Source organism: Vombatus ursinus, unplaced genomic scaffold (genome assembly GCF_900497805.2).
Source record: "Vombatus ursinus unplaced genomic scaffold, bare-nosed wombat genome assembly UNPS02007344.1, whole genome shotgun sequence".
NCBI lineage: Eukaryota > Metazoa > Chordata > Mammalia > Diprotodontia > Vombatidae > Vombatus > Vombatus ursinus.
The window spans coordinates 6,306,765-6,331,760 of record NW_020947122.1 but is presented as its reverse complement, the minus strand read 5'-3'; the positions used below and the strand labels follow the sequence as shown (position 1 = coordinate 6,331,760).

The 24,996-nt window shown below is 36.0% G+C and overlaps 2 protein-coding genes across 6 annotated transcripts in view; one reads left to right on the top strand and one right to left on the bottom strand.

Moving 5' to 3' along the window:
- Window positions 1-1,751, top strand: part of MTMR2 (myotubularin related protein 2) — a 104,545-nt gene extending 102,794 nt beyond the window's left edge. For both annotated transcript variants that reach the window (XM_027849388.1, XM_027849389.1), the window contains exon 15: window positions 288-1,751. In XM_027849388.1, coding sequence (XP_027705189.1) covers window positions 288-449 — 162 coding nt within the window. In that variant the 3' untranslated portion in view covers window positions 450-1,751. The remainder of the gene's footprint in view (window positions 1-287) is intronic.
- Window positions 1,752-3,757: 2,006 nt separating this feature from the next.
- CEP57 (centrosomal protein 57) overlaps window positions 3,758-24,996 on the bottom strand; it is a 60,998-nt gene continuing 39,759 nt past the window's right edge. For all 4 annotated transcript variants that reach the window (XM_027849413.1, XM_027849412.1, XM_027849411.1 and 1 more), the window contains 5 exons: window positions 22,171-22,278; window positions 10,631-10,708; window positions 8,677-8,918; window positions 6,511-6,655; window positions 3,758-4,620 (listed from right to left, as the gene is read on the bottom strand). In XM_027849413.1, the coding sequence (XP_027705214.1) occupies window positions 4,396-4,620; window positions 6,511-6,655; window positions 8,677-8,918; window positions 10,631-10,708; window positions 22,171-22,278 (798 nt within the window). In that variant the 3' untranslated portion in view covers window positions 3,758-4,395. The remainder of the gene's footprint in view (window positions 4,621-6,510; window positions 6,656-8,676; window positions 8,919-10,630; window positions 10,709-22,170; window positions 22,279-24,996) is intronic.

Sequence of the window (24,996 nt, the reverse complement as noted above, 5' to 3'; positions counted from 1 at the left end):
CTTTCTGCCTGTACCTTTATTAAAATAGGTTGCCCTTCCCCATCTCTGGAATGCTGTTCTCTGTCCTCCATCCCTTAGAATTACTAGCTTCAAAGCTCAGCTCAAGCCTGATTTCTTCATGTTTTATATTGACTCATCTGTGTACATGTTGTTTCTTCCCAGTAGGGTTTAAGCAAGAAACATTCATGTTGTGCCTGTAAGCCATGGGGTCAGTAGTTATTGAAGGGTGTGGATGATTCACATAGTTGAATTCACAAATGACTTTTTTGTGGTCTTTTTCCTCATAGGAGCCTATCCATAATCGATATAAAGAACTTCTTGCTAAACGAGCAGAGCTTCAAAAGAAGGTGGAGGAACTACAAAGAGAGATCTCTAGTCGCTCAGCCTCATCCTCAGAAAGGGCCAGTTCTCCTGCACAATGTGCCACTCCAGTCCAAACTGTCGTATAAAAAGAAAGACTCTTCTTTTTGGCAAGGAGGAACTTTTATCACTGATTCCTTTATCACGGCAGCTTTCCTAGTAGAATGTCTTCTGAATTTAGAACCCATCTGAGAGAGCTCTCAGCCACTTTATTTATTATGCTTCTCTCTAGGGTGAATTAGTACTTTAGTACTACAAGTATCTTATTTAAAATAACCCCCCCTATGCAATTACTTGATTATGTTCTGATAACACTAATTCCACCAAGACACCTACAGGCTATTAGAATGCTCACCCCTGGATCCAGAATGGGAACAAGTTTGTTTTTAATAGGAAAATACTGCTTTGGAAATTCAACATTATCTAGTGGAAATAGTATAAAAGTTGTCATTAGTGCACCCAACTGAATGGGGCAAAAGTAGCCTATTACAGAGAATAATCACTTCATAAGAATATCAAGTGAATACAGACTTTAATGGCATCACGGGGCTGGTGACACAGACATTAAGTGATAGGCCACATAACTCCAACTTTGTGAGTTTTTCCTGTCAGCTATAGTTGGCTTGTCCTTTTCTCTTGATCTCTTCCCTTGCCCATATTTTTTATACTATGAAAGACCAAGTTTTGAGGCTGTTATGGGGTGGTGACAGCCACAGATTATTAAACATTATCATTGTGTAAGATTTATCACGGTTCTAAAATGAGGCCTTATAGAAAATATGTGGACTCTAAAGTTCAGTTAACTGACAACTCTTCGAGTTTTACTTCATTTACCCACATCTACCAGTTTTATTAACTATGCCAGAAGTAGGATCACAAGAAGATTAAGCTGTTTGGATTTTGAAAACACAAATCTATCCCGCTTTGGTTCTGATACTAATTTTTGTGTCAGAGGCATTATCAAGGTAACTGGTAGGTATAAAGCTACAGTCTGAAATTCTTGCTAGGACTGACACACGGCTGCCCTCCCCCCTCCCTCTCCGGTTTTATGTACAAATAGTTTGTGAGATCAGCAATATACTCCAAAGTTTATACCAAGTACTTTACTACTTTTCCCCTTAATGAATCCAGTAATTCTACTGAATGATTAAACCTACCAACCAAAGAAACTGTTGCATGTAAAAACATGTATTTATTACAATCTCAATGTAAGTAGATGTAACCTTGATTTCTTACTTGGCTATAGTAAGATTTCAGCACTGGCATAAATATATGACTGCCTGCTGTCTACTTTACTAAGAGCCATGTATAATGTAATGTACTGTAACAAAAATAAGCTTGTTGCTCCTTGGGTCTTTAATTAAAATAATTCAACTGACTTTTAAACTTTGTGGCAAGTTGTCTGTCTTATTTTGTACAAATGTGCTTATTATTTAAATACTTTTAAAGAAGAAGAGATGCAAATGCTTCATCTCATCCTATAACTGAACTGAATGTTCTATATAAATGTGTACAAAAGTTTCTCCTAAGCCTAGTGGTTGGTCCAAATATTCTTTTCCTAAGACACTAGACCCCCTTTCGATTGCTTTTTAATTATTTGTAGCAATAATAGCTGACGTTTACATAGTGCTTTAGCAAGGTTTTTAAAGCACTTGATCCTTAAAACTCTATGTAGATGGTCTTACATAGCAGATTAAGAAACTGAGGTTCACTAAGTATGTGTAGAAAAAAAAGCAGTCAGGCACTGGAAGAGACCCCTAATAAATACTAACTTTTCAATCACCTTTTAAATCTCCCTCTCTAAATCGTCATTGCTTTAAGAGGTCACTTTTCTTAAGTTAGTAAACATATTTAAAACATGATCTTACATGGGCAGCCACTTCAGCAAAAGTGAAATCCACATCCCACTGGCAATCCCAATACAAGTGAACTTGTCACGTTGGCTATAAGTTACCAGAAAGCACAATACTTTCAAAACACTTGTTCTTATCTTTTTCATGGATGAGACACAATGCCACCATACGTTACATTTCAGTGTCGTCTTATAATAATTTATCACTCATCTAAATCTTCCCAACACTTCTTGTGAGCTAAATGAAACAGATTACAATCCATATTTTACGGATGAGAAACTGAGTTAAGAGTTTATGACCTGTTCCAACTTACAATGTAGATTTCCTATCACCCAAACAATCCATTAGCACCCTAGCCACCAAATCATGGAGGAAAAAGATACATTTTCCTTATTTCCTTATGACCAATTGCTAACATTTATATAGCACTTTTAAGGTTTTCAAAGAAGTTTACAGACATCCATTCTTATTTGGTCCTCACAACAACCCTGTGAGGTAGGTGCTATTATTATTATTTTACAGATCAAGAAAATGAGGTGCAGAGAAGTTAAGTGACCTGCTCATAGTCACACTGCCAATAAATGTCAAGAGGGGGAATTTGAATACAAGGTCCTTATTCCAAGTCCAACACTCTTTCTACTACCATCACTATTTTCCATTTACTACTTCACTAGAGGTTCATGCTTCAGTTGTTTCCTCAATGGATCTTGCAACCTCTGAATCTGACTTCTAGAAAAGCATTAATTTTTAACAAAACTTGTTACCAACAAAACGACTATGGAGCTTGCTATGAGGGTATTAACCTAAGGGGCCGTGTAGTGGCCCACCAAATATTAAAACCATGATTACTCTGTTAAAACAAACATGAAACAGATGAATGATAGTTTCCCTGAAGGTGCTCCTATATTAGCAATTCAGAATTCCAGCCAATAGTTCTCAACTGTTCAGGTGCATACTTGGATTTAAGTATTTATGAAGCCTGCTACTGAAAACTTTAAGAAAAGTTTCAGCATTTCCTTAAAACAAAAGCTGGCTTTATTGACTTTAATGGCACATTTATAAAAAGTTAACATGTTTTTGTATATTCCAAAATAGGAAGAATTTTTTTACATCATTAACATAATAAATAACAGTTGCTGTGCACAGTTTATTTTGTATATGTACAGAACACTAATAAAGGTGACTATCCAAGGTGTTCAGTAACTATTTCAAGATAAAAAACACACTGCCAGGATTGAATGGCATGATTACGAAGAGGCAATATTTAAAAACAGCAAATGTACATGCTTTTATAACACCCTCCACCCCACCCCCAGGTTGGTTTTTCACTTTCTTCCTAACTCATTATCTATTTTCACATCAAAATTTGTTCACACTGAAAAACACTCAGGTAATTTTTTTATTGTGCTAACCTCATGTTCTATTTATACACAACTACCTTAAATGATTATTTGGGTTTTCTGGAATGAAAAATAGGGGAATAATAATTTTGTTTTGCTAAAATGGGTTGAAAAGCAACACTAATTTCCCTTAAAATTGGCTAGAAACAAATTGTGTGTTTTGGTTTTAAAAAATTGAATTTTTGCCTTTTTTTTTTTGGTAAACTAACGAGCTACTGAGATAACATACCAGTGGAGAAGGGGAAAAAATGATTTTAATCATTAATGAGTAAAGTCCTATTCTACAATATGAACTGGGATAAGAAAATATTCAAAAGATTTAAAATTCAGAAAGCCTCCATCAGTAGCAAAATAAAGTACTTCTGGGGGTTGCAGATGGAGAAAATACCTTGGGGTAAGGTTTATGAGACTTTTCAAGCAGTGCTGATAACTTTCTACATACACATTTTTAGCTTTGAATTTAGATAATTTAAACTTAATTTTAATTCAGCTACAGAAGACACAATTTTTAAAAAAACACCCACAAATAAAAACCTGGGAGTTTGTTTACAAAGTGCATTGCACAAGTACAGCAAGATTTGCCAAAGGGAATTCAGTAAAATGTGGCTTCTTATGTTTCCAGTAAAACTATTCAACCTTTACTGGAGCTATTTAAAACAGTGGTCCTCAGCACAAGTATTAGTCCCTCAAAAAAGTATAAGAATATGCTATTTTTAATATGTGAATTGTCAACATATGACAAAATATAAATTATATGAATAAAACATTCGACCTAGTACCAATCAATATTCCCAACCTAAGTTATCTTTTTGAATCGAAGTCTGTATGGTTTGCATGTCCTTTAACAACTGAAGGTTTCGACGGCTTTTCTCTCCAGGGTTCCGTTTGACGGAAATAGAGTCCTTCTTTGGGGAGCTCCCAGTGACTCCAGGATAGAACTTGCTGTTGCCTTCTTGATCCTCCAAACACTTTTTGCTACCCTTTAGCTCCTTCATCTGTCTCTCCAGCTGCAGAACAGCCAAAAGGAAAAACGAAGATTAGTATTAGCATTTTTCACTTTACCTTTTGTCCTTTACTAAAAAGAGTTCTCTCCATCCCAAAACAGTATTATAAAACAATCTAATGTCACTAATAACACATTTTAGCATTACTACAAAAGGGTTTTTCCAAAGTATTTGTTCCATCCTTATTAGTTTCCTGTAGGATTACAAGAAAATGTGGAACAATGCTATTCCAAAAGATGCTGCTGGCATATTTATGTTCTTTTTAGAAGAATAAAATCAAGTCTACTAATTCATAACTTAGAATATGTTCAGTTTTCATAAGCATCACTTAATGACCATTTCCTTATTTAAATATGTAGTTTAAAAAATCTATTGAACTCTGATCTAAAAATATACTGAGAGTAGATGCCCTTCAAAGCTCAAGATTTTAAAAACCATGAAATGTGAGATACCTTTTGCTTTAGGCTTCACATTGTCCATCACTTCACCTTATAATACACTAATGTAATAAAGCCAAGATGGCACAGGGTCTACTTAATTTTACATAAAGTCTGAATGAATGAATGGATGAATGAGAGAATGTTAGCCATGGCTGTAATTACAGAGACAGGAGGAGTCAAGTAGGCCTAGATGCCTTAAAGACCAAACTTTTGGCCAATGACCACATTACTATTTATTTTGGAGGTGGACAAAGGGAGGCTTGAAGGTCACATCTACAATTCTATACAGATTTCCATTTGCTTTTCTCAAAACACTTATTCTAAGTGTTCAAAGGAAAAGATGCTTTAAAATACCATAATCATACATTAAAATGTAAAAGTATGCACAATATAAACCTGCTGTCATTAACACTTGCCTCAGAACAGGAAGGTGAATGAAAGCACGCTGAAGTTAGCACTGGCCAGGAGGGTAAAGGAAGGCGAGGAAAAACAGATGTAGGAATAAAGTCATGCAATTAGAGAACTGTGTTTGTAATGCACTCCTGCAAAGAAGATACAAAGGAGGACAGGCAACTGCCTTGATAACAATTCCTGAATGCTAAACGTTAGCTAAAGATTCTTTCCTAGCCTGATTTGTTTACCCTTTTAGAAACAGCATTCAACTTAGAAGTAAGGTAGCTACTTTATGACCATTAAAATGAAATTTTTTTTTTAGATTTCAAGATTGTATCTAGGATGAAGTATTCTTATGTCCAGGAACTTGTTAGTTCCTTGAGAAAAACTGCACTGTATTGGTAGACTTAACCCTTTTCAGCAATACAAGGATCTAAGACATCTCCAAAGGCCTCATGATGGAAAATGCTATCCACATCCAAAGAAAGAACTATGGAGTTTGAATGCAGATTGAAGCATACTATTTGCTATTTTTTTTCTTCTGTTGTGTTTTGTGTCCTCTTTCTGGTGGTTCCTCCTACTGGTTCTAATTCTTACCTACAACATCACTAATGTGAAAATATGTTTAATAGGAATATATATGTATAGCCTATATCAGATTTCGAGCTGTACTGGGGAGGGAGGTGGGGAAGGAGAGGGAGAAAAATTTAAAACTCAAAAGTTTATGGAAGTGATTGTTGATCATTCAAAATAAATTAATTTAAAAAAAAAGAAAAAAGAAAAATTGCAATGTGTTCTTTGGTATCCCCAGTACGCTAGAGAAAACACATGCTTGCTCGAGTGAGCATGCGCATGCACGCACCCCCCCCCGAAGATTCACAAAATAATAATAATAAATACACTTTCCTCATTGAAACACAGCAGATATTTAATAAGAGTTTTTGGTAAAGAAGGACCATCCTGTTGATCACAATTTACAAAAAGACACTTGGCTCCACCTAAATAATGCACTACAAAGAGACATTTTAAAAGAAAGCTGAGTGCAGGTAAACTGACTTACCCGGGCCTGATGTTTTCGAACTTTAGTTATTTGATTAGCCTTAGCTTCCATCCTTTCCACTAATTCCTCAAGTTCCCGCTCGAGGTCCTCTTTCAGTTCATTAGTTGGTGTTTCCTGGATAAGTTTGGCTAGTTGTTGGTGATCACTTTATATGAAGAAAAATACGGGTTGATTAAATGCTCTTCATTGTTCATGGTTATGTATAACATAATCACTTAAATATATTATTTCCTCTATTGCCATCTATTCACTGGTACTCTGTTGCACCAACCATCAGATTATCAAAATAAAATTTAAACATAAACTTGGTGTTTAAATGAATACTTTTTTTTTAAAGGGAGTTTTTTTTTAACTTGTAAAAAGAAATTGGATCATCCTCTACTTATAAAGTAGAACTTCAAATTTATAAATTGTAGTTGTATTTATTTAATGAAATACTGTTTTCTAAATGAAACCACTCACTTTGGCAATTTAATGCAATAAAAATTTAACATTTATTAAACCTAGTAATATTTGCACAATAACACTGGGCAAAAACTTCCCATCTGAACAAGAATTGTTGAGAAAACTGAAAACAGCAAAGCAGAAATTAAGTTTAGACACATATCTTACACAATGTAACAAAATTGCTGCTATTTGTCTTTGTTCTTGAAAAGGACCATGACATCAGGGAAGTGATACCATGACATGCAAGTGAATTGGATTTAAGTGAGGGAGGGCTGTGCAAAGTCACCAGCCTCACTTTCTCCTCCACAGCCATGTGGGTCCAGTGGCAAGATATAGATCAGGACAACTGGAGATGGCCCAGGATGCAGTGAGGGACCTTGGCCTTAAACGCAAAATGGATGTATGACCTGAACAGTAAAGGTCATACCATTCTCTGTTCCAATATAAGGTCCCTGAGAATAGTGGAGGTTTCATTTTTTAAAATTTGTATCCAGAGCATCAAGCACAGTGACTGGCTCAGAGTAGGTGCTTAATAAATGCTTGTTAATTGACTAACACCATAAAAAAGTAAAAGAATTAGGTCAGGCACTTTTAATCACTATACTGACAAAAGATAGATGAGACAAGACAAATAAACTGATAAGCTGATAAACTGATAAGCTTTCAAAGGAACAAAGTCCATGCACCTAGATAAGGGAAGCTCTAAAATGAGAAAAAAAGTGTGCATCATATATCTCTGATAAGGGTAGGGAAGAAATATTTATAAATCATCTACTATGTACCAGGCATTGTGCTAAGCACTTTATAAATATTATATCTCATAACAACTCTGGACAGTAAATGCTTTTATTATCATCCCCATTTTACAGATGAGGAAACTGAAGGAGAATGACATTAAGTAACCTGCCCAGGGTCACACTGCTTGTAATGTCTAAGGCCAAATTCGAATTGAGGTCTTCCTGACTCCAGGCCCAGTGTTCTAGCCACTGTGCCACTTAGCTATCTCATATCTAGCAAAGGTTTAATATCCAAGGTACACAGGGCATCAACATAAATGTGTATCAAGAGCCACTGAGCAAAGAATAATCAAAAGATATGAAGATAATTCTCAAAATAAGAACTGCAACCTATTAACAATAAGAGAAGTATAAATTGAAACAACTCTGAGATTCTATCTCCCCAGAAAATTTGCTTCAATGACAAGATGGAAATAGTGTTAGCAAAGTTGTAGCAAGATGAAGGCAGACTAATACACTACTACTGGAGCAATTAATTAATCCAACCATTCTGGAAAGCAATTTGGAATTGTGCTAAAACTGACAAATGCTCCATAGTCTTTGACTCAGATTAAATACTTGTTAAGTATTTAACTCTCCCCAGGTTAATAATTAAAAAGAAAGTTTCCATTAACACAAAAATATATACTATTACCTTCCACAATAGCAAAAAAATTGGAAGCAAAGTAGATGCAAAGTAGTCAATGACAAACCCTGCAAATACTGTTAAGACCAGACTGACTTATTTTTCTTTTCTTCAGAACTGTCCCTCCAAACACTTTTCTCTGTTCTTTTTCACTCTTTGTTATGTGGGATATCTTTGTGGATAAGGAAATAAGGAGTATTCCAAAAGCCATTAAAACCTTAAAAATGCACTAAGACTTTTGGAACATCTTATATTTAGAATGTAAAAACAAAACATATCAAAATAAAAACAACTTACAAACTCATCTGTCCAAATTCATCCTGTAATGTCTGTAAGACTTCAAATAACTCTTCGTGACAAGTGGAGGAAGAAGAGGATGATGCTGATAACTTCCTGTCTTTACCATTTCGAGGAGACCCCTGCTTTGCCAGGGGAATGCTGCTGACCACACGATTATTGCATAAGGCTTTATTATGCTGCTTCATTAAATGTAAAACATGTTGTACATTGGCTACCACTGCATGACTAGGGGTAGTGGACTGATGGGAAGAAAACAAAGGGAAAAAAAAGAATGTATTAATTTTTATGAATATGCATTATACATTTTAAAAGATACAAATTAATCCTTTATTGTATGTTAGACTGATTTTCCCCCCTTAAAACACTAAACTTGATTGAGGTCACATGAAGATAAAAGTATCTGTTCTACCTACATCACAGGATTGTTGTGATGATCAAATAAAAAAAAAAAAGAGCAGCTAGCTGGAGTGATGAGAAGCAAGGAGGAAGGGTAAATAAAAGCACTTTAGACATTATCTATATGACCCCAGACCATTCAGCCTCAGTTTACTCATTAATAAAATGGAAATAACAGCAGCCCCTATCTCAGAGTTGTGAGGATCAAGTGAGATTATACATAAAAAGTACTTTGCATACCTTAAAGTGCTTAAACAAGTATTAACTACGATAATGCAATGATTGACATGCTTCAGCACAGCTAGCTCCCTTTTCCTTTATGAACTTTCACTGGATGGTGACATATTACCAAAAACCAGTAACAAACATAAGATTCTGTGTTTCAAAGAAGCAGGTGATTTATCTATAGAAGTACCCTACCCTATGCCTCAAAGGACAAGGAGACCCTAGTAAACAGGAAGATATTAAAAGCAGAAGACATGAATATATATGAATAGGATCAGCTATTAAGAGCAGGAAGGAACCTCTAAAAAGGCCATCTAATAAAACTCCCATATTATAGAGATAAGAAAACTGAAGCCCAGAGAAAGTAAATGACTTGCCCTAGGGTTCACATAGCTGCTAAGTATCTGAGGCAGGAATTTGAATATAGATCTTCCTGCCTCCAGGTCTAGTTCCCTATCTATTACACCATACTGATTCTAGATCATAAGTTCTTAAAACTTTTTTTCATTATCCTTTGACAGTCTGGTAAAACCTATGGACTCCCTTTCATAGTAATATTTTTAAATGCATAAAATAAAAATACATAGAATGGCAAAGGAAGCTAATTATATTGAAATAGTTATCCAATAATGTTTTACAAAGACAAACCAAAAAAACCCCTAAGAACACAGACCCCAAGTTAAGAATTGCTGCTCTAGATGAAAGGACTCAGAAGTTAGCTAGCCTGACTACAGCAAAGGAACAGAATTAGAAGAGGAGATACAGCAGGAAAGATAGATATAGTCAATCTAAAAAATGGTCTGGAAATAATCTGAAAGCACAATGGACTTCTTGACAAGTTCACAGTTCTCAAGTTAAGAATCTTGATTTAGTCCAACCCCCTCCATTTTACAGACAAGGAAACTGAAGCCCAAACAAGTTGTATGCCCAATATCACAAAGGGAGCAAATTGCTGTGCCAGAAACTGAACCCCAGTCCTACTTCCAAATCTAGTGAGCTGCTCCTCATATTCAGGTCCCCTGTCTCCCTCTGCTTCCCTACTAAGTTCTTCTCTTAGTAATTTCCCTCTCTTGTCCTACAACATTGTGTAGATTTCTGCTACTTAAGGGTTTCTTCCTTTATATCCTAGACTCCCTCATTTCCATTCCCCTAGCTCCTGTTTTCAGGATATTGGTACATCACTGAGATAATCCTTGGAAGTAAAAGCAAAAAAATCCCCCTATACTCTGGCAGACTAGGCTAATTATGGGTTCTAATGATGAGATCTTAGCTTCAAAAAAGTACTAGGATTCCAGCAAGAGAACATAAATTCCCTTTTTATCCAACTCACCTTTCCAGCTACAAACGGCATGTCACCCAAGCACAACCTGTAATGTGGCTGTACATGAAAATGGTTCCTAGGGGATTTCTAGGTTAAAAAAAAAAAAGGCAATGAACCAATTATTCATAACTTAGAGTTGCCTATATCATATATGATTAACCTAAAAAACCTGCCCTATTGGGCAGACTGCTTCATCTCTTTATCACATGGCAGTATAACATTTTATGATACATCCTAACTATGGAAGGAAAAAAACTGAAGGAAAACACTTTGGTATCTACTCTAGAAGGGTTTACAATTTAGTTGGCAGGGTGGGTGTACACACACACACAGACACACACACAATTTAGTTGGCAGGGTATGTACATACACTCTAACATTTACAAAGTAACATAAACAAATACAAATTAAAGTAATACTAACAAGTAAAAAACTGCTAAGGAAATGAAAAGTAAAGGAGTGAATGGAATTCAAAAAACTAAAAAACCTAGATGATAGTTATAGTCAAGGATAGTTAATAACCCATATTTTGATATATTAAAAACAGCAGCATTCTAAGAGAAGCTGCAGGGTGTAATGGCCTCAAAACTCAAGAAGACCTCTGTTCAAGTGCCAACTAAGATATCCCTCTAGGCCATGTGATCCAGGACAGGTCACTGATGAACCTCTCAACAGTACTCAAGGCAACAATCTAAAATTGTAAGCTTCAGAGGACACAGATCTTCAGCAGTAGCAGAAGTTCCTGAGTTCTCCACACTGATGAAATCAGATGTTTAGTTTAAAGTGAAACAAAAACTCAACACCCCACCTCCTTTCAAAAAACAAACAAAAATAAACCATTCATCAAGGAAAAGGGAGACCAAATGTTGCATTTGTTGACAGAACATGGTCAACATGTTGGTTTTTCCAAAACTTTTTTATTTTCTTTCATCTTTTTTAAAAAATTAATTTATTTTTAGTTTTCAACATTCATTTCCATAAGTTTTTGAGTTTTAAATTTTCTTCCTCTCCCTCCCCACCCTCCTCCCCAAGATGGTGTGCAATCTGATCTGGGCTCTACATATACATTCATATTAAACATATTTCCACATTAGTCATGTTGTAAAGAATATGGGAGGAACCATGAGAAAGAAGAAACAAAACAAAACAACAAAAAAAGAGAGAGCAAATAGTATGCTTCAATCTGCATTCAGACTCCATAGTTCCTTCTCTGTGTGTGGGGTGTTTGTGACCCCCAAAATAATCAAATCAGATACTTTTTCTTAAGAAAGGCAAAAAGGAGTTTTATTGCTTTCTCATGAGAAAGGACACACCCAGCATTCGCTCAAGATGGCTCCAGCCAGGGTGAGTTTAGATCAAAGCCAGTTTATGTAGACCCTAAGGCGGAATCCCCACCCTCCCACTAGCTCCTCTTCCCATTGGCTGGGCTTCACAATTCACAGTCTAAGCGTGGAAACTTCCCCAGTAACAAGGTTTGCAAAAAGGCTCGAAACAAGGAACTGTTGGTTCAGCAGGAAAGTAAGAAAAAACGAGGGGAGAGCCGGAAAGCCTGGAATCAATAACCTAATCTCCCCCTGTTCTGTTTTCTTATCAATTCTGTGGGAACCAAACTGTTGGCATTCCCCACATCTGGATATGGACAGCATTTTCCATCATGAGTCTTTTGGAGTTGTCTCAGATCCCTGAATTGCTGAGAAGACCTAACTCTATCAAAGTTGGTCATGGCATAACGTGGCTGTTACTGTGTAAAACATTCTTCTGGGTTCTGCTCACTTTACTCAACATTAGTTCATATAAGTCTTTCCATGTCTTTCTGAAAAAAGTTTTCCTCCTGCTTATCATTTCTTATAGCATAATAGTATTCCATCCCTCTCCTTTTCCCTCTCCCTCTCTTACTCCTTCTCTCTCAGGTTTCCTGGCTAGGTTTCTTTCTCAAAGAGCAGGGCTTAAACCCAATTCACTCTGGAGCTTATAGATGGGTTAACAATAGGTCCCTGCCCACACACCACTTAATAGTTACTTTTTGGGCCCTCCTAGCTCAGAGTGAATGTAAATAGTAACAAAGCTTCTCTTTTAGCCAGCAACCCTGAGGGTCTTCCCCTCCCAGTTTTTTGTTTTTGTTTTTGTTTTTGATTAAAGGGGCCATCCATTGACTCACTTCTTAAACAGGCCTATTCATTGAATGGACATTACAAAGTGAGAACCTGAAAAGACCTTAAAAGGGCCAGGGTCTCCCACTGCATCCTGATGAATATCTGGCCACTGGACCCAGATGGCTCTGGAGGAGAAAGTGAGGTTGGTGACCTTGTAGAGCCATCAAACCTTCTTTGGGGAAAAAAAAAAAAGGTAGTGATATTTGCTCAGTAACTTAGCCACTAGCCACTTGTCTTTTTAAAAGGCTCCACACACTTAGTTTGCATAGAAAATCCTAGAGAACCAGCAAAGATACTAAGTTAAAACAATTAACAGCTTTCCTAAAGTTGCAGACAATAAAATGAACCCTCAAAAATCAATAGCATTTCTATATAATAATGACAAAATCTAAAAGGCAATAATAGAAGGGGAAATTACATTGCAAATAACTACAAAATGCATAAAATATCTAGAGATCAATCTACCAAACCATACAAAATATGTAAATAGATTCAACTTAAAGTTGTTGATCAGCCATTTCAGTCATGTCTGACTCTTCATGACCCCATTTGGGGTTTTCTTGGCAAAGTTCACCATTTCCTTGTCCAGCTCATTTTATCAGAGATGAGGAACTAAGAGGCAAACAGGGTTTAGTGATTTGCCTAGGGTCATACAGGTAGTAAGTGTGTGAGGCTGGATTTGAACTCAGGAAGATGAGTCTTCCTGAATTCAGGCTCAGCACTCTCTCCACTGCATCACTTAGTTGCCAAATTCAATTTAAAAGTAATCCTTTAAAAGCATAAAGAACAACTTAACAGCACCAACTATATTCAGTGCTATGGCTGGGCTGTGCAAATATACTAAAATAAAAATAACAGTTATCAAAGTTAATTTACATCTTCAATGCAATACCAATCAAATTAACAAAAGGATACTTTACAGAACTTCATAAAATAAAAACAAAATCCATTTGGAAAAACAAAAGATCTAGAATATCAAGGAAAATTATGAAAGCACTTCCAGACACCAAACAATATTATAAATCAACAGTCACAAAAACAATCCAGTAATGGTTAAAAACAGAGAGAGAGAGAACTAACTCAATGGAAGAGAACAGAAAAAAACCTCAATCTACATCCACACTTTACACTATATTTCACATATATTCTAAATTGGATATTTGTAACCATAACTTTAAAGATAGAAGAAATCAGAAAAGATCATGTAACCTTTCATTTAAAATTTAAAAAAAAAAAATTATATTTAATCAGCAAACATCCTCCTTACTCTAGCCCACAATCCTAATCAAGAACAAAGGAAAATGGGGCAGCTAGGTGGCACAGTTTAAAGAGTACCAGCCCTGGAGTCAGGAAGACTTGAGTTCAAATCTGACCTCAGAAACTTAACACTTATTAGCTGTGTGACCCTGGGCAAGTCACTTAATCTCATTGCCTAGCAAACAACAAAAAAACAAAACAAAAACAAAACCAAAAAAAGAACAAAGGAAAAGAAAACCATTACAAACATGTATAGTCAATCAAAACAAATTTCCACATTGGTCAATCCAAAAATTTCTTTGTCTAAATTCTACACTGATTCTTTCATCTCTCTATGAGGCAGTTTCATTAAGAGCCCTCTGGAATTATGGTTGATCATTATGCTGATAAGAATTCCTAATTCTTTCAGAGTTGTTTGCCTTTACCCTAACATTGTCACCAAATAGACTGTTCTTCTGGTTCTGTTCACTTTAACCTCCATTAGTTCTCTCCGAAACCTTTTTCTACATTATTTCTTCTACCACAATAATAATCCATCACATATACATACCATAACTTGTTAAGTCTTTACTCAATCTGTAGATATCCCTTCAAATTTCCATTCTTTGGACCTCACGGATAGCTTTTATACATCTTTATGAGCACATCTTTAAGAGTCTGCTTTACTTAGAGTAAACTAATCCCTCCTTTAATCTACCCTCTTTCCCAATTGAGTAAAAGTATCTTTGTTCCCAACTTTTGTGTGTGTGTATTCTTTCCTCCTCTGACCAATTCAGAGAGTGAAGGTGAATTGCTGTTGAGGTGCTCGCCCAATCTGCCCCCTGCGATGTGCTGTTTCTATAGACATCTACTTTTCCACCCTGATTAGGTGAGATAATTTTCCCAAACCATTCTTCCCTTTCCCCATGGCACAGTCTTCTTCCCTCTCTGTTACTTTAAAATCATCAAAACATATAAAAGACATCATCTAAGGACTTGTCTAATTTGACTCTATGAATCTTGATGATGACAGGGTTCAGAGGAGTCTCATGTATCATCTCTCTGTATTAGAATGTAAGAAGTTTATTCCTGCTTAGTCATTTTTGATTGTTCATTTGTGTGTACCTTTTTATGTTTCTCTTAACTCCTATGTTTGAACTTCAATGTTTCTACAATACACTCTAGTCTTTTCATCAAGAATGCTTGAAGGTAAAACTTTGGAGAAAGTTTAGCTGGAAGGTGGAGCCAAGATGGTGGAAAAGAGACAGCAACCCAGTAGAATTCTCCCAATATTCTCCTTCAAACCACTTTAAAATAATACTCCCTAACCTCCCCAATTTTCACTATTAAAAATTATTAAAAGAAAGAGAAATTAGACATCCATAAATGAGCTCCTTAAGAGCTCCTCCAAGAAAAAAATTCCCAGAACCAGATGGATTCATAACTGAATTCTACCAAACATTTGAAGAACAATTAATTCCAATACTAAATAATCTAAGTGGAAAAATAGGCAAAGAATAGGTCCTACCAAATTCGTTTTATGACACAAATACAGTGCTGATATCTAGAGCAGGAAGATCAAAAACAGAAAAGTAAAGACCAATTTCCCTAATGAATACTGATGCAAAAATTTTAAATAAAATACTAGCAAGGAGATTACAGCAATATATCACAAAGATCATACACTATGACCAGGTGGGATTTATATGCTGGGCTGGTTCAATATTAGGAAAATTATCAGCATAATCAACTATTTCAATAACAAAAACAACAAAAACCATGTGATTATCTTAATAGATGTAGAGAAGTTTATGGCAAAATACAATACTCATTCCTATTTAACACTAAAAAGCACAGGGAATAAGTGGAGCTTTCCTTAAAATGATAAGTAATATCTATTTAAATTAATCATCAAGCATTATCTGTAAAGGCGATAAGCTAGAAGCCTTCCCAATAAGATCAGGGATGAAGCAAAAGGATTCCCATTATCACCACTATTACAATGAACAACTTTCAAAGTTGTAGGATATAAAATAAACCCACATAAATCATCAGCATTTCTATCTATTACCAACAAGGTCTAATAGGAAGAGACAAAAAGAGAAATTCCATTTAAAATCACTGCAGACAATATAAAGTGCTTGTAAGTCTACCTGCTAAGATAAACCTGAGAACTATATGAACAAAATTACAAAACACTTTTCACACTGATAAAGACAGATGAAAACAATCTATTCATTGCTCATGGGTAGGCTCAGCCAATGTATTAAAAATGATCATTCTACCAAAATTCATTTACTCATTCAGTACCACACCAATCAAACTACCAAAAATTATTTTATAGAGCTAGAAAAAAATAATAAAATCCATCTGGAAGAATAAAGGGGTCAAAAATATGAAGGGAATCAATGGAAAAAAATATGAAAGACAGCCTAACAGTACCAGATTTTAAACTATATTACAAAGCAATAATCATGATAACAACCTGGTTCTGTGCTAAGAAATAGAGTGGTGGATCAGTGGAATAGATTAAGCAATGGTGTTTGCCCTTCATGCCTGAAGAGGATCAAAATGATACCACTATGTTGAGGTCAAAGTACAATGTGTCCAACTGTGGCTAATCAGACCAATATGAGCTTAGAAGGCTCTAGGATAAGTTGGGCATAAATAGTCCATATGGCTATTTGTACATAATACACAGTAGTAAATGACTGTAGTAATCTAGCGTGCGATAAACCCAAGGATCCAAGTTTTTGGGACAAGATTCCACTACTTTACAAAAATTTCTGGGACAATTAGAGAAGAGTTTGGCAGACACTAGGTACAGACCAATCTCTCACACTGTATACCAAGATAAGGTCAAAAATGGGCATGATTTAAACATAATAGGTGACATCATATGCAAATTGGGGGAACGTGGGAAATTTTACCTGTCAGATCTGTGGATAAGAGAAAAATTTATGACTAAACAAGAGATAGAGAGGATCATGGAATCATCAGTACTTAAAGCAACAATCTGAGACTATAAGCTTCAAAGGAGGACATAGATCTGTAGCAGCAGCAAAAGACCAAGAGAATTATGGAAAGTAAAATGGATAATTTTGATTACATTAAATTAAAAAAGTTTTGAATAAACAAACCAACGCAGCCAAGATTAGAAGGAAAGCAGGAAACTGGGGAAAAATTTTTATAGCAAATTTCTATGATAAAGGCTTCATTTCTCAAATATATAGGGAACTGAGTCAAATTTATAAAAATGAGTTATTAACTGATAATAGTCAAAGGATATGAACAGGAAATTTTCAGAAGAAATCAAAGCTATCCACAGTTGCATGAAAAAACACTTTAAATCACTACTGACTAGACAAATTCAAATTAAAATAACTCCGATGTGCCATTTTATACCTATCAGACTAGCTAACAAGACAGAGAAGGACAATGACAAATGCTGGAGGAGATATGGAAAAACTGGGACACTAATGCACTGCTGGTGGAGTTGTAAACTGGTCCAACTATTCTGGAGAACAATTTGGAACTATGCTCAAAGGGTTATAAAACTGTGCCTAATCTCTGACCCAGTCAGTACTAGGTCTATATCCCAAAGAGATCAAAGAAAAAAAAAAGGCCTTATATATGTACAAAAATATTTACAGCAGCTCTTTTTGTGTGGCAAAGAATTAGAAATTGAAGGGATGCCCATCAATTAGAGTATGGCTGAACAAGTTCTGGTATATAATTGTGATGGAATACTATTGTGCTATAAGAAATGATAAGCAGAATTGTTTCAGAAAAACCTGGGAAAACTTAATATGAACTGATACTGAGTGAAGTAAGCAGAACCAAGAGAACATTGTACAAAGTAAAAGCAATACTGTACAATGATCAACTGTGAATGACTTAGCTATTCTTAGCAATCCAATGATCCAAGACAATTCCAAAAGATTTATGATAAAAAATGCTAGCCACCTTCAGAGAGAGAACTGATGAAATCTGAGTGCAGACTGAAGCATAACTTTTTACACCCCCCCCCTTTTTTTTGGCAACTTGGCTAATATAGAAATATGTTTTGCATGATTTCACAAATATAATTGATAGTGCATTTTTTGCCTTCTCAATGGGTGGGGGAAAGGCAGAGGGAGAGAATTCAAAACTGAAATTTAAAAAAAAAAAAGTTAAAAATAAATGAATGGGGCTGCCAGCTGGCACAGTGGATAGAGTACCAGCCCTGGAGTCAGGAAGACCCAAGTTAAAAATCTACATTTACTAGCTGTGTGACCCTGGTCAAGTCAATTAACCCTGATTGCCTCTACTAAATAAGTGAATCAGTGAATAATAATTTAAAAAAAAAAAAAAGAATGCTTGGCAGGCTTCTATTTCATTGAAGATCTATTTTTCTCCCTGTCACATTACATTCAGTTTTACTGCGTAAGTTATTCTTGGCTGTAAGCCTATATTCTTTGCCTTCAAGAATATTTTATTTCAAGTTCTTTGCTCCTTCATGGTGGTGGTTGCTGAGTCATGTGTGATTCTAACTGTGAACTCTTGGTACTTAAATTCTTTGCAGTATCTTTTCTTTAACTTGGAAACTCTGAATTTGGAATTTCTATTTTGAGGTTTCTTTCAGGAAATGACTAGTAGATCCTTTCTCTGTCTACTTTGCTTTCTGGATCTAAAAGAATTGGGTAATTTTCTTTCAAGATTTTTTAAAATATCATGTCTAAGTTCTTTTTATGGTCATGGTACTCAGAGAGCTTAATGATTATCAATTTTTTCCTCCTCAATCAGTTTTCCAGGTACTTTTTTTTTTTTTGCTATGAAATAGCATGCATTTTTTTCCCCCAGTCTTTTGGAACTTTGTTTTAATATTTCTTCTTATTTCAGAGTCCTTGGCGTCTATTTGTTCCACTCTAATTTTCTGGGAATTTGCTGCTTGGACAAAGTTTTGTACTTCTTGGCCAAGATGTTGGTTCCCTTTCCAATGATTTCTTCCATTGCTTTTAATTTCTTTTCCAATTTTTTCCTAAAGTTCTTTTATTTCATTTATAAATACATTTTTAAAGAAATCGTGCTTTAGCTCTTCTAGGAATTCTGGTTGAGTTTGTGCTCAAACTGCAGTTTTTGGTTTTTTTTGAAACTTTGCTTGTAAATGTTTCAGAGTAATTCTTTTTTTGTGTTTGTATCTTGAGTATCCCTGTAACCATCACAGTTCATCATATGGGGTTCTTTTTGTTTACTCATTGTAAACATAGCCTACTTCACGATCTCAGATGTGATGTTGGGGCTAGGCTCTGCCACGCTTCTGGAGGAAGGGTCTGGGTTGGTTCTGTTGCTGTTTTCTTGGGGTATTGAGGTTTGTGTCATTCTAAGATCTAAGGGACGGACTGAGGACCTACAAGCTTTCAGTACACCCCAAACTGGGCTGATGCTGGACAAAATCTTATCACTGTCTACCTTGTCTGAGTTCTGCAAGTTCCTGACCTGAATCAGGGTCTGAGCAAGAGTATTCTGCTGTTGAACTCGGCCCTTTAAGCCAGCTGAAAAGCTCTGCTGGTTCAGAATAACAGAACTGTAAGCTCCTCTCCTGTCATTAATTCCTGCCTTACTCATTCCTGTGCAGGCTGGGATGGATGCAGGAACTGAGATCTTACTGTGATTCTAGGGTCTGAGGCACACCGTTGACACCTGTCCCTGAACTTCATCCTTTCTTGGTACACTGGCCAGGGCCTCTCTCTCCAAGAATGCCACCCCTACGTACAAGTTTCCTTCTCACTCTGTTCTCAATCTGTGAACCAGCAACTGGGCAGTGGGAAGAGAGCTGCCAGCTGGCACTTGTCCATGTCCAGCTGCCCATTATGAGTCTGGGAAGTCTTCTTGCCCTGGTGTACTACCTCTTCCTGGAAAATGGAGTATTCCATTATGTAGCATGCTCCTAGTTCTACCAATTCTTAGTGCTGAAAAACCTCTATGCCTGCTCTCCTTAAGCTGAGCTAGGGAAGACAAATGACCTACTGTGACCTTTTTTTAAATTTCCCCATAAGGATTTGGCCTGGTTCATTTTCTTTTCTTTCTATTTTTTTTTCGGTGAGGCAATTAGGGTTAAGTGACTTGCCAGAGTCACACAGCTGGTGAGTGTTATGTGTCTGAGGCTGGATTTGAACTCGGGTCCTCCTGACTCCAGGGCCGGTGCTCTATCCGCAGTGCCACCTACATTCCCCTCTGGTTCATTTTCTATATCTATTTGGAAGAGTGGAGGGGAGTTTGACTGTATTGATTCCTACAAATTCTCCATCTTGATTCTGTCCAGATCATTATGTTTCTAGCTATAGATACAAGATATAACCAAACTAGGGATAGAGAAAATTACAGAAAATTTAAAACAAAAAACAAAACAAAACAAAACGTTTTATTACGTTAAATTGAAAAGCTTTTATACCAACAAAATTAATGTGCCTAGAAAAAGAAGGGAAGAAGTACTTGAATGAAAAAAAAATCTTTGCATCAAATTTCTCTGATAAAGGTTCAGTATCCAAGATATATAAACAATTCACACAAACACACACACACACACACACACACACACAAGACCAATATATGTGATCAAAAGATATGAACAAAGTTCTCAAAAGAAGAATTGTGAACTATTAACAACCATATGAGAAAATGCTTCAAATCACTAATCATAAGTGAAATGCAAGTTAAAACAACTCTGAAGTTTCTCCTCACACCCTAAAAAGCAAAGATAACAAAAGATGTAAACAGTCAGTATTGGAGGGGTTGTAGGAAGACAGGCACACCAGTGCATTGCTGGTGGAGCTATGAATCAGCAGGATCATTCTGGAAAGCAATCTGGAATTATGCAAATACAGTGACTAAACGCCCATATCCTTTCATCCAATGATTCCATTACTAGGGTTATACTTAGAGGCCATTGATAAGTTCCCAAATATACAAAAATATTAATAGCAACACTTTTTGTGGTAGCAAAAAACTGGAAATAAAACTAGTCCCACTGCCCATAAACTGGGCAGAGACAGGAGAGGTACACAAATGATGTACATTGCATATTATTTTCTTACTTTTATTTTATTTCTTCTTTTTCTTTATCTTTAAAAAAAAATACTATTTGTTATATGGGATGAGGAAGAATACTGAGGGGAAATTGTGCTCTGAGAAGAGGAAGAATACTGGGAGAAATTGTGCTAATATAAAAACAACATGAATAAAAACATACTTTTTAAAAAACAAGGACTAATATGAAAAAACGCTCCAAATCACTATTGATTAGAGAAATGCAAATCAAAACAACTCTTGAGGTATGACACCACATCTATCAGATTGGCTAACATGACAAAACAGGAAAATGATAAATGTTGGTGAAGTTGTGAACTTATCTAGCCATTGTGGAGAGCAATTTGGAACTATGCCCAAAGAGCTATAAAACTGTGCATACCTTTGACCCAGCAATACTACTTCCAGGTCTGTACTGCAAAGAAATCATAAAAAAGGGAAAAAAACCTACATACACAAAAATATTTAAGCATCTCTTTTTGTGGTGGCCACGAATTAGAAATTGAGGGGATGCCTATCAACTGGGGAATGGCTGAACAAGTTGTGGTATATGAATGTAATGGAATGCTATTGTTCTATAAGAAATGATAAGCAAGCAGATTTCAGGAAAAACCTGGAAAGATTTACATGAACTGATGCTGAGTGAAGTGAATGGAACCAGAAGAACACTGTACACAGTAACAGTCACATTGTGTGATGACTAACTTTGATAGACTTAGCTCTTCTCAGCAATGCAAGGATCTAAGACAATTTCAAAAGATTCACGATGGAAAACGCTATCCACATCCACAAAAAGAACTATGGAGTCTGAATGCAGATCAAAGCATACTGTTTTGCTTTTTTTGTTTGTTTGTTTCTTCTTTCTCGTGGTTCCTCCCATTGGTTCTAATTCTTTACAACACGACTAATGTGAAAATATGTTTAATATGAATGTACATGTAGAGCCTACATAAGATTGGACACTGTCTTGGGGAGGTGGAAAGGGGAGAAAATTTAGAATTCAAAAGCTTATGGAAGTGAATGCTGAAAACTAAAAATTAATTAATTAAAACATTAATTAAAAAAAAAAGGACAAATAAGGCTCCACATTACCTTGTCTGGCTGTTTTGTTTTCTTTTTCTTCATTCTTCTTACATTGGTAGAATAAGATGGTATCTTTTCCTCAAACAACTGTCTATTTGTTTCTATTCCAGTCTGCAACTATGAAATATAAAAGGCTAGTTATTTTATAAAGAAAAGTAGGAAATATCATACAAATCTCAGACTTGCCAACCAAAACTAGAAAAGCCAGTGACAATATATGACAATGAAAAAGAATCATCAGAATCATCTACTAAAATGGATCAAAGCCATAATTACGCTAACATATTATAAACCTACAAAACAGTTATATATGTTCAGCATCTTATTCTTAATTGTCAGTATTGTTTTATTATCTACTCTTTTTTTCTTACTTTTTAATTTAATTTAATTTTTTTTTGGTTGGGCAATGGGGGTTAAGTGACTTGCCCAGGGTCACATAGCTAGTAAGTGGTATGTGTCTGAGGCTGGACTTGAACTCAGGTCCTCCTGAATCCAGGGCCGGTGCTCTATCCACTGCACCACCTAGCTGCCCCTCTTACTATTTTAGACATGGATAACTTCACTTGTGTTATTTTTAGTTGCAGTTCCTTTGATCAAACTGATTTTTGAAATAAGAACTACATTAACTCCAAACATATGTTTGAGCATTTTCTCTTTCCTATGAATACAAAAGAAATGTCTTCCTCTCTTTAAAATTCCATATAATTATGAAGACCGTTAATTATGTGCATAGCAAACAGGCAGCAAGCAGGAAAAGAGGACAATGGTTGATATGATCAAATTTAGAAATCTTCCAGTAGGGCTTTCCCAAGACAACCTTTCATTTAGGCCACTGTTTGTATCAAGATTACAATCTTCAATTAATTAGGACATTGTTAAAATCATTACTCAATTATACCTGGAAGATTAGGTTGGGAAGAAAGTTCAAAAGAGCACTTGGTGACCTATCAAAGTTAGGGCTCCTTGGTTCACAAACATTGAGTACACCTGGGCTATCAGTATATTAAGGTGAGGGTACAGCCACAGAAAAACAGGATCTTAATTTCTGAAGGATAGAAGATATGAGAAGGCAGCATGTACATGAACAGAATTGGGATCAGGATTGGAATCAGGAAAGCCTGGTTCAAATCCTGTAAGGGCAAGTCACTTTCACTACTCAGGGCAATTCCCTTAAGACAATCTAAGTTGCTGTCAGTGAGGGATATTTCCCATTATAATACAATCAAAGTTAAAAAATAATTAAACTAAGTTAAAAAAAAAGTGATGAAATAATTCTACCAGCCAACAGGCAAATGCACTGGCAGTGTGCTACAGGTAATCAATGAGTATATATGCACTAAGTGAAAACTGGTCTTCCTGTTAGAGAAGATAAAGAGTTTAGAAGAATACTTTCGAGTTTATCAGGGAGACGGAGTACTCACTCCATCTGCTACACTTGCATACTATGTATGCAAGGTGCTGGGGATACATAAGTAAAAATAAAACAATTGGGGGCAGGGCACAGCACGAGAGGGGAACGGAAGAGAGAGAAGGATCAGATAAAATGATTCAAGAGAAAACAAAAAAAAAGAAATCTAAAGAGAGAGAGGAAGTCCAAACTAGGGGTAGTAAGAAAAAGGATGGAAGGTGAAAGAATTGACAGTGAGAAAATCAAGGAGAGTTCTGCCAAGAGTAGGCACTTAATGTTTTTTTGACTAAATTGAAGAAGGGTCTCTAAGCAGCTAGAGCTAACGCATACAAGGTTCTTCCCAAAAGAATGAGCGTCAGGACAATCTGAGGATAAAGCAGCGTTCTCTTTCTTCTTGGAAGGATGAAGAGGGATCCACAGACAACAGTGAGATTGAGAACATTCACTACCAACCCAAGGAAAAACAGAAACCCTTCCTGGTAGGTCAAAGGTACCAAGGAAGCCAAAAGTTGGCTTAACATGAGCAGTCATGAAGTGTGTTATTTTCTCCAGGTGTCCTTTGGGTGGTGAAAGATAATCTCATAAAACTTGAACATCTGTGGGCTACGACACTTTTTTAATCATGCAGAAATTAACTACTGATACTGCCACGAGGAATCTGTAAAGACTCATTAAAGACTGAAAATCAAGATCAGGAACTGAAGGATTTATGGACACAGGTGGTTGTTTTATTCACTCATGCAGATTTAAAGAAGGTATTTCAGAACTGAAAGTAGGATACAGGAAGTGAACAATCGGCTAAGAAGTTGGTGTTGGAAGAAGAGAGTTAAATTTCTGGACCATAATTTAAAATATAAGAAAGATGCATTCCTGGCCAGATATGGTTTACATCTGAATGAGGTGAGGATAATATATCTGAAGACTTAATATGATTTAGAGGGCTTTACAATGAAAATGGTTAACTGATGCTTGAGATACTGTTAGGAACAACAAAAAGGGGTGTCTAAGCTAAGCTGGCGGCAAAGAAAATATCAAAGAGGGGATAGTACTACTGTTTGAGGTGCATGAGATAATGAAACTATCCTTTTTGGCTTCCATTTTCATTACTAAGAAGGATCTTCAGACTAGCAAAAGAAGAGATGGCCCTTCTTGTCAAGGTGAAATCTTCTACATATACAAGTGATCCTGTTCTATTCCATCTTTTTCAACAGACTGCCCCCACTATCACCTCTATTATTCTCAATTATCTTCAATCTTTCCCCATCTCCTGGTTAATTCCCAACTGCCTACAAATACACCCATGTCTTTCCATCCTCAAAACCCTCCCCTGATCATATACCCCTGCTAGCTACCACCTCATATCTCTCCTCTCTTTTGTGGATAAACTTCTTGAGAAGGTTGTCTATAATTAATACCTCCATTTCCCT